Consider the following 10,185-nt stretch of genomic DNA (forward strand, 5'->3'; position numbering starts at 1 on the left):
GACAGAAACTCATCTGACCTTCAGCCGACGTCCTCGGTAGCTCGACGACTTGGACTGTTTCTATGGAAACACTTTCTCAGCCATATCAGTGAGCGTTAATGACAGTTTGAAGCATGCATCTGATCTCAAGTCTCTGTAACTGTAAACACTGTTTATCAAGAAGGAAAAAGAAAGTAGAGGAAGAGTTGACTAGTTATCAACCATATTGATATAAACGTGATATAAACGTCTTAGAAGACGTTTTGATATTAAAAAGAGCGTTTAGATGTTAGTTAACAAGAATTAATTAGGTTGGCGTAAAAATCTTATATTTTATAAAAATCTTTACTGTGAAAATCTTCCTTTTAAATGCTGATTTTTATTTATTTTTTATAATTATTTATTTTATACCTTTAAACCAGTGGTTTTGAACCAGGGGGCCTTAGTTTTAATATATTAAAATAATCTAATCGCATAATAAATCGTAGTTAATTAAAACTCCCCCCAAGAAGATACAAAACAAGCAGCTTTGTCATAATGATAGAAGACATACCAGAAATGGGGGGCCTTCCAATCAAAAAGCTTGAGAACCATTGCTTTAAACTGACCTAAAAAAAATCCCTAAGACATTTCAATGTGTAGGTTAATGTGAGAAGGTAACTGAGCTCCACTACCTCTACTCAATCAGCAGATGGCGCTGTGATCCACATTGTTCGGCAGCCAGTGGTTCTGGCTCTGTCACTCTCACCTTTTTCTGTTCCATGTTTGTCAATGACCTGTACATTGAGAGTCGTAATGTGTGTCTGTCACCGATGGTGCACCGTTCTGTGTTCAGGAAATGTAACACAGCCAGTCAAACTGCACAGGAACATGTAACACAGCCAATCAAATTGCATGGGTGAAACAATGACCGGGCCTTTTCTGCCAAAACTTGTCTCTTGTGTCCCACTGATCTTTGTGTCTCTTCGGCCCACATTACCATTGCCATTTCAGTATTCTTTACGAGGCAGAATCCTCTGTGGAATGACTCCGCATACACAGACACGCTGCCGATCGAGTCCAACTTTGCAGCATGTGCAAATTAGACGATGTATGTAGCATTTACTACCATATTTTCACGCACAGTCCCACTTGAGTGAGTCCTGTATGTAGCACTACTGATGAAATTGTGGCTCTCCTTTAAGACTCTATGTATAAGTGTGTCCACAACTGGTGAGTATTGTCTTTGAGGATGTAAACACAAGATACAGAATCCAAGTTTCATGTCTCCCCTTGCTAGTTGAGCATTACTAGATTCTGTGGTCATTGTTTCTTTGAGAACTGCATTCTTATTACTGAGATTCATCAGTGCCTTATTCAGCATTATTTAGACTGCACGTCTCTTTACACATTTATACAGCTGCAGTGTGTTGGTTTGCAGTGAAAAACAGTCTTTCTCTTGATTTATTTTATCCACAACAGGCATTTAGCTTTTGTGACTTGAGTTTTTTTTTTTTGAGATGGAGAGCATCTATATGCAATACAAACCCGTTTTGAGTTGCAACAAGCGTATAAGGAAATGACGTGTCTGTATGTTTGTGAGCAATGTGTGTTTGTATAGAGGGTGTGTTTGACAAAAATCAACACGTGAATGATTTTCGGTCATCCTAATTTGCATGCATGATGTTCTCTCAGCGTCTTGCTGTGTGTGTGTGGCTGTGAGGTAAAAGACAAGCGATTGTCTGGATAGGACATCGACATTTCTCATTGTCTGTCATAATTCATCGTTACTAACAACCTCATGTTTGGCAAAACAAGTGACACTTAAAAATACAATGCCGATGTGGGAGTCACACTGTAAAAAGAAGAAACTAAAAACGCAAGTTTTTGTCAGAAAAAAAAAATGTAGAAAAGCATTTACCTCGAGAACTGCATGTGCAATGTGCATGCCACAGCGTTTGATAAAAAGTCATCTGCAGGAATTAAAAAAATGAAATGTTTTGTAGAAAAAAAAACACACGAGTACAGATCAATCTTTTTTAAAGTAATATTATGCTCTATTTTTTAAAACAAACAAAAAAATTGCATATTCTGGGGAGGAAAATCACTTTGATGCAACTTCAAGTTGTTTATTTCTTTCTGTTTCTAGCTGTTTGTTTTTTTCCCCTGCCAACTAGAAGGAGAGACACTTCAACACTATGTTCAGGGCACGTCAATATGACTACTGTCACAAAAAAAAAAAGAACGAAATAAAAGAGTCAAGAAGAAAATCCTTGCTGTTGTGCGCAAAACTCTTTTTAGTTCTGAAGTCCCCCATGTTCATCTTCCTCTGCTTTCACTACTGTTTTGAGCTTCTGACACTTACACAATTCCAAAGGAATGTGCATTTGGGAAACCAGGTCATGATTGTGAGTACATGAGTGAGGTTACACAGAGCTGAAGGCATCCTCTTATTTATAGAATTTACAGTGGTATAGAAAATTCTTGTTCTCTGGTTTAGCCTTATCTGACACAGAGGGATCAGACCACAGGAGTAGTCATAAGACACCTCCAGGGCTTCAGGGGTTAAGTGCCTTGCTTAAATTGAGTATGGTCATGGAGAAAGTGCTCCGAGCAGGATTTAACACTTTCCATTCTTGGTGCTGCTATCAGTACCCCACTCACGCTGCTGACAAATGTTTAAAAAGTATCTAACACACTTTTTTCTTTCTTTTCTCATTTTTCTCTCCGTTTCCCAATTTGTATTACAAATGATGGTCTTTATTTTGTCCCACTTGTGCTTTAATGACAGCGCCGTTTGAGCTACAAGCATGATGTTCATGTTATCCAGCATGTTTTTAAAAGCATCTTGCGAGCTTCAGTGGTATGATGAAAATCAAATACAAAGAGTTAAAGGGAGGGGAGGGGAGGGGAGGAGGAAACTCACCCTCATGTCATTTCAAACCTGTATGACTTTCTTCTGTGGAATATAAAAGAAGATAATTTGAGAAATGTTTCAGTCAGGTTTTTTTTCACTATATGTCAATGGTAACCAAAACTGTTTGATTTCTAACAGTTTAAAAATATTTTTGATTGGAACGGCATGAGGGAGAACTATCCCTTTTAAATGGTCAATGTCACATGTTAAATAGCTGAGTTAAATATTTTTTTCTTCTAAATGTAGCTAAAAATACAATTTTAGGCCTGGTTTCACAGATAGAGTTTAGATTAACCCAGAGTAGCTTTTATGTGTGCCTTATAAAAAAAACAATGCAACTGATATATTTTAAGATATGTCAGTGCAAGTTGCTTTCCGTTAAAACAGCTCAAACATGCATTTTAATCTGTGAAACTGGGGGTTAGTGTATTTCCAAGGCTAAATAATAATTTTAGAATTCAGATTTTTAATGTGATCGGCGACTGTATATCCCACATATAAATTATGAGGCCGCACATAGACGGAGCATGTTGGCCACAGGTCATAAAATTAACTGGGGCTTTGGCCAAAAATACACCTGCACATTTAAACTAAATCTATAATAATAAAGTTAAAATGAAAATGTAATTAAAAGTGTCGTCATGTTGTTCTTTGTGCAAAGAAGCTAGCTAAAGTCAGCGAATAAGACACTGACACAATGATGAACAAGTGACAATAATATTCGCAACATATCGTTTTACTAAATTAGTAAACCTAATTTCTTAATTTATCTTTGTAAAGAATAAGAAACCTCATTGCTCTGCTGTCTCAGACGATGACATCTTTTCCTGTCGGCCACCGTAACTTCTGTTGGTTCCAATTCGCATGCTCACCACTAGATGGCGCTACAAATTACACAGTGCACCTTTGAATTTAGATCTGCTCATGTTGCATCATACTTTGTAGGCGTTTTACAGCGTTACGCACGATCAAAGCCCGTCTACGGAAAGCCTGGCCACTCCCTATTCGGTTGTTAAGTCTGACGTCACGCGTGACGTTTAGCCTCTTCCGGGCCCAAGCGCTCCGCTCGTCCACTCCAGATCCTAGACTAAATAAACCCTTTTCTTAAGGGCTTTTTTCGCTTCAGTGCCAGTGGGTGTTACTAGGGATTAAGGGATAGCACCCACTGGCGCCAAAGTTTCTTCATTCGTTTAAGATTTGTAACTTACCTTATCAACTGCAGCCATTTTCTCTTATCTTTCTCGTCACAGGGAAAGCGGTAGAATGACAGTTGAATGTCACTTGTTTTTTAACTCCGATCTATTTAAACAACACGGGAACACGTTAAAACTCGGGCGAAAGCGGTAGGTAGGTAGAGAGGACCCGGCCTTTGGACCCGGAAACAGTATTATCGGAGAGTGGTTACGTCACGACTTAACAACCGGATTAAGTCCTATTGTACCGACTTTTTGGTTGTAGTTCCACCAGAGTTCCACTGGGGGCAATAGTCCGAGTGCAAAATGAATAGGAGTCTATGGGGCTAAACGGCTAAATTTGTCTTTTTCACCCGATTGTCATTGAGAAATCTTAGATTTGAATGTAGGTTTTGCAAGTCCAACATGGGTTATAGGTCGAAAGTTGAATGAACGAGTACTTATGTCCTTTCGATTTTTTACAGGTTGAGTTGTTGTTGCCCATAACACGCTAGCATTCTGCTAATGGACGCTGATTGGTCAGTGAAGGACTGATTACGACCAGAGATACCGCTTGATGGCATCGTGGCATCCGAAGCGGGACCACACATGTATTTACCTGTGTCAGTTGTGTAGTAGATGCCTCGAGAGAAAAGAAAGTGCAGAACGCAAAAGCATAGACATAATAAATACATAGACGCCCTATTGGCCGCTTTGGAGCGTTGCTGCGATAGTTTTCTTATTGTGGAAAAGGCATTTTCTGTGATTGACCCGATTTTAGCAATAACAAAGATAACTGATGGATCCTTTATCTATGGTAGCCTAATACGATAGGGTACAACTACAGTGCAGTGCAAATAGTAACTATAAGATAAAGTGAGAAGTAATAGTAAATAGTTTAGTCAATAAAATAAACAAACAAATAGTACAGCAAATAAAATAGTAATGAAAAGGCTATATAAAATATAGGCTATATAAAAAAAATGACACAACCCTGTCTATTTTTCAGTTTTATTGATCAGTAAGAGACATTATAACAGTATAAGTAGCCTAAAAGGTATAAGAAGAGTTATACAAGACAATAAATAAAGTAAACGATTCAGACACAGCAGGATACAACGTTAAAATAGCCACAATATAAAGTTATGAAACTTCACTTTGCCGTCAGCCAAAACGATTTGCCAGGGAACAAGATTAATGAGACCAAAGATCGCCCGTTAGATATACACAAGACGAATTATATGTCATGTTTAACCACAAACGTCAGAAGCACTAACCGAGTAAAGGCTGTTCCAGGCGGGGTGCAGAGCGCTGAGACCCCGGTAAAGGCTTGGATATCACAACTCCGAAAACGTCAGATCAAATTTTTAAATAAGCGCTATATATATAAATAAACCACATATTTGAGCTTTCAACAACTACATTGTCGACTGAAAAACTATTAAAACTACATTTCGTGATACAATAACAGTAATATTTTTAAATTTCGCGGCTTCTCTAGTCTGTCTATGCGCGTAAGCACCAAAGTGACTGAAGGATTGCCGTAAAGCAGGTCTCTGGTCGTACGATGTGTATGACGTCATTGACATTTTAAAAGACTTTTTAAAGCAAATAAGTGACTCTAAAAAATCTAACACCCAGCAATGTGTAATTTCTTTGCATCTTCTTTCGAATACAACATTCAAATTACTAGACAAAAAATTATATCCTGAGAAAAGTGGATTTTTAGGGGTATTGCTCCATAGACCTCCATTCATTCTGCACTCCGCCTGTGAGCGCCCTCATATGGACCCAGAGTGGAACTGCAACAGTTCAGAACCCGGAAGTTTAATGTGAGTGGGAGTTCTCCCCATATTAGACTTTCTCTGGCACGATAAAGAGGTTTTTCTATTTACAACATATTTTGCAGCGTTGAGCAATGTAGGCAATCACAAACATATCTGATGATTTCTTGAATGCAATGGCCAATCAGACGTGTTAAAGTTGGAATCCCCTCAGCACTGAACAAAAACTCCGGCGTTTTGAGTGGTGAGATCTGCAAACTCAAATCCACTCGTTATAATTTAACTCGTAACAAAAAAAAGTGTAGTCATTATGTAGGCTAAATAAGATATTTATTGTACTGTCAGCTTAATCGATTACCAAAACTTTGTGAAATCGCGATGAAATAAGATGAATGACATGGTGATTATAGGCTAAAGGGAGCGTTTTTATGCATGCTTTCTGAGCGATGATCCATTCAGAATTTGAAGAAAACATATGTATTGCCACAATAGGCTATTTTCGAACTGGCTGCCATGCCAAACCACGTCAGATAGCACACGTAGGCTATGTCTGCACAATGTCAGTTAAAGATCACTTAATCTTGAAAGGATCTGCTGTTTGCTAACATCCCATAGACGTATTTAACATGTCAGTTTTACATACATTCTAAATCATAAACATCTTAAAGACATTTTCTAAACGTCTATTTGACATCTGATAGGGAACATCCTAGACGTATTGCAAACACTCTTAAAAAATACGTCTTCCAGATGTAAACGCACATCAAATATAGACGTCTCTGTGATGTACGTGTGCTATCAGGTTTGTCTGTTCAAATTATAGTGGTTTGTGAACATAACCACTTTAATAACAAGATTGTTTATGCTGTGATGTGAAGGTTGTTGATAGGCAACACGTAACTATTTCATGAGATTATATTTCAATGTGTTCACATCTAGCCTTACCCTACAGCTGGTTCACCCTCCGCCTATGAGGCTGCAGTATCTCATTTGAGTGTCATGTGGCTACATTATTAGCTTGTTCCTTTTGTTTTTACCCTTGCTCTATCCTTTTCTGATCCTGCATGTCTTTGTGTAGGCTATATGTAGTTCTGCTGATCCGAGTGTTGTAAAGTCGTTTGGTCAGGAGATTGTGGGAGCTAACAGTGCATTCCTGTGAGATTTCAGATACTGGAGGATCAGGTTTCAGACTGGAGAGGGAAGGGAGGGGAGGCTCGTTCCATTAGCAGGACAATTGATAGGCCACACAGGCATTCAGCAGCTCCCCTCCCCCGGCTGTCTGCTGAATGTCGGCCAGATGTGCGGATGTGTGAAGGGTGCTGTCCTTCCTCTAGTCTATACCTCCTTCCGCTCACTAGCACATTCCTCTCGCGCCTGCCCCACTTCCTGCTCCCTTACCCCGTGATCATAATCCAACATGGGGTATGATTTTGCTGGGTCAACAAATATACACATGCCTCACATGCAGATTTATCTATCTTTTACACCTATCTACACACATATTTAGCCTACACATAGAAGCCTATTTAATTCAGTGTTAACATGGCCACAAAGTTAATCAGGTTTTGAAATACAAGAGTGTAGACTATCTGTTATAAACTACTACCTTATTATATTGATTCAAATTAGTGTAGAAGTATAAGTTTCAACAAGTCGGCGAGTGCTAAAATCGTGTGTTGCGAAGGTAACCACAGCAACAATGCAGTTCGAGCGCTGTAGCAAAAATTGTCATAGGCTAAGTTACTCTGTTAGATATAAATAATATGGAAATAATAGGCGATTTATGAGTTGGATAACTGTAGTAAAGGCACCAAAAGACAAATTTGGGTGCGCGCAAAGACCTTCAACAGATTGCCGACAAAAAGTATTCCTTGGAAAAGTCTCAATTGCAGTTTGGATAGTAGCATTGTGATGCAATAAGGTGTGTGTGTGTGTGTGTGTGTGTGTGTGTGTGTGTGTGTGTGTGTGTGTATTTGTGTCCAACCAACTAGTATAGCTTTAACGTAGACTTTAAATATAGAATTCAGAATAAGGGCAACAATGACTAATAAAAAGAAGTGTTAAGTTTGGGTTTAACAACACTTGTTAATGGGCCATTAGATTAGGCCTAATTGTAAACGTTTTACAGCTTCTCGTCATTTATTCCCCATATCCTGAGCCGGTTATGGGGGTTGAAAAGAAGTTGGGAGTGTGAAAAGAGACGACAGCAGCGATTATCCGGCCTGATGTGCTCACGGCCTCACCGCTTCCTGCCTTCCGCGAACATACAACAGCTCCCTGCCCGCGAGCCATCCGCACCTCCGGTCACGTGACCGCGGAATACTTTCAGCAGAGCGCATGCAACTACACAAGCCTAGCTGACTCCGTCAGATCATTTCCTGGATTAACCGGTCTCAAGATAATGCGTCACACACAAAAATGATATGCCAGAGAATATTTTATTGTACAAAACTGAGGTAGATATAACATCACAATGTCTGTTTGTAGTAGCTTATGTCATGTTGACCTGCTGGAAAATCCCTGGCTACAATGTTTCAACTGGTTACAGCAACCAGCTACAATGTTCCAAAACACAGCTTAATACAGCTTTTCCAGCAAGGAAACCACAAAAACCCCAGTCAGTGTCATAACTGGACAAGCCTGACAGCACCATAGATACAGCTATAAAAAAAAAACATGATATAACCTAGATGGCCAATAAATAAATAAATAGATAAAGTTCATGTGAATGTCCGAGGAAGTTCTCTCAGTAACACTTCTCGTTGAAGTCATGATACCGCCGCACCATGTCCTGATTTCTGAATCAGAGAAACGTGACAGTTTGAAGAAGAACCATCACACCTTTTTCCCAAAACAACCCGCTCTCCGATGAGCTGTCACATTGTTCCACTGTGAGTAATCACCCACTGACTTCTCCACGTTAGTCAAGTGCCCTCAACATCACAGCAGTTATGCGTCTCATAATACGCTGCCCTCTGTAGTGCGCAAAGTTCACGTCACTGTCATTGTGTTGTGCCATTGCTGTTTGTCTTTTCAAAATGTCACAATTGTTCTTGGCATAGGTACAATTGACAGTGAGTCTAGCGCTCTACCGCAGTTGGTGGAATTATTCTGAAGAATTCCTCTGGCCTCCACAAACTCCAGTTTGGCTTTTTTGCACGGTATGAAGTCAGGATCTGTGGCTGTTTTGCTCCGTCGCTTTCTGGAGTGACGGTCCGATCTGGTTGGGTTGCAGTTTTCTTTGTCCACCGTGAGTCCTGCGGGTTTGTGTAGATGTACATGACCCTCGAGTCCGGACCTTTGCTCATCCTCGGTGGACTGTGTCGCTATCGCGCGCAGAGGTGTTGTCGTGGAGCTCGTTGTGTCCATGGGCTCTTCTGTTTGCGATGTGTTCTCTGTGACACTGAGTGTGTCGGATTGCCCCATTTTCTCGTTTGTCAGTCGAGCAGAGTGGTATATGTCCCTTGCAGATTTCATGACGAGCGTCAGCAACAGGCTCCGGTGGAGTCGGAGTCCACCACGCTGAGTGCGCGAGCTGTAGATTTTGCTCAACGCATGGACCATAATCTGCTTGGCCTCTGCTGTGACATCCATCGTTCTTAGTTATTTAAGTAACTTCTATCCTCTTTTTAAATATACAAACAATATTTAGGCAATTTCCTCTGAGCTCAGTTTACTTTTACTGTCGTTTCATTCACCGAAGTAAACCTCAGCGTGAAGACAGCGAGCTTTATATAGTTTCGGTGACGTGTTCGCTTGTGATTGACACTCGGACTCCTCCCATGAATTGCGGCTCTGAGGAAATAAGTCAGAACGTGTATCATTCTGCTTCTGATGTAATCAGTCAGAAGATTTTTTTGACAACTAAGTAGCCTACTAAAATTAATCACCAATACCTCTAGACTATCAATGACCTTTAAAAAATGTGTTTAAAAAACGGCAGTAAATGTCGATGAATCCTTCTGATTGTTTTATTGTAGCCTGCCTTTTTTTTTAAATGAATTGCATTTTTAACTAAAATGATATATTACATTATATAATTACTCGACAATACAACACAATGACAAACGCTTAGGAAGGCTTTGCCATTTTTCTAGCCTGGGTTAATGGATAGGCTTCTTTTATTCCCATGGATATTGTTAGCTTCCTCATTCTCTTATGCCCATAAAAGGAACATCCGCTTGTCGGTCCGCTCAATGGAAAACCCATGATGCGTGGGCTCGTTCAGGCTACTTCCTGTTGCCTTATTTGCTTTAAGAGATTTCGTCATAGCCAATAACTCACACGACACGAGCGCGTCAAGCTTCCTCTGCCCATTTACGGGTGGATCCAGCTGTTTTGGCGTAAAACGTAT

At 39.9% G+C, this 10,185-nt stretch overlaps 1 protein-coding gene across 1 annotated transcript; it reads right to left on the reverse strand.

Moving 5' to 3' along the window:
- Nucleotides 1-8,250: 8,250 nt before the first annotated feature.
- Nucleotides 8,251-9,548, reverse strand: ier2a (immediate early response 2a). The gene has a single exon (XM_056255193.1). The coding sequence runs from the start codon at nt 9,423-9,425 to the stop codon at nt 8,865-8,867; it is 561 nt and encodes a 186-aa protein (XP_056111168.1). The 5' UTR covers nt 9,426-9,548; the 3' UTR covers nt 8,251-8,864.
- Between the last annotated feature and the right edge of the window lie 637 nt (nt 9,549-10,185).

This window comes from Rhinichthys klamathensis, unplaced genomic scaffold (genome assembly GCF_029890125.1).
Source record: "Rhinichthys klamathensis goyatoka isolate OS25496 unplaced genomic scaffold, OSU_Roscu_1.1 h1tg000119l_1, whole genome shotgun sequence".
Lineage (NCBI taxonomy): Eukaryota > Metazoa > Chordata > Actinopteri > Cypriniformes > Leuciscidae > Rhinichthys > Rhinichthys klamathensis.

Coding starts and splice junctions, on each gene's coding strand:
- ier2a (XM_056255193.1), bottom strand. CDS start 9,425: ATGGATGTCACAGCAGAGGCCAAGCAGATTATGGTCCATGCGTTGAGC.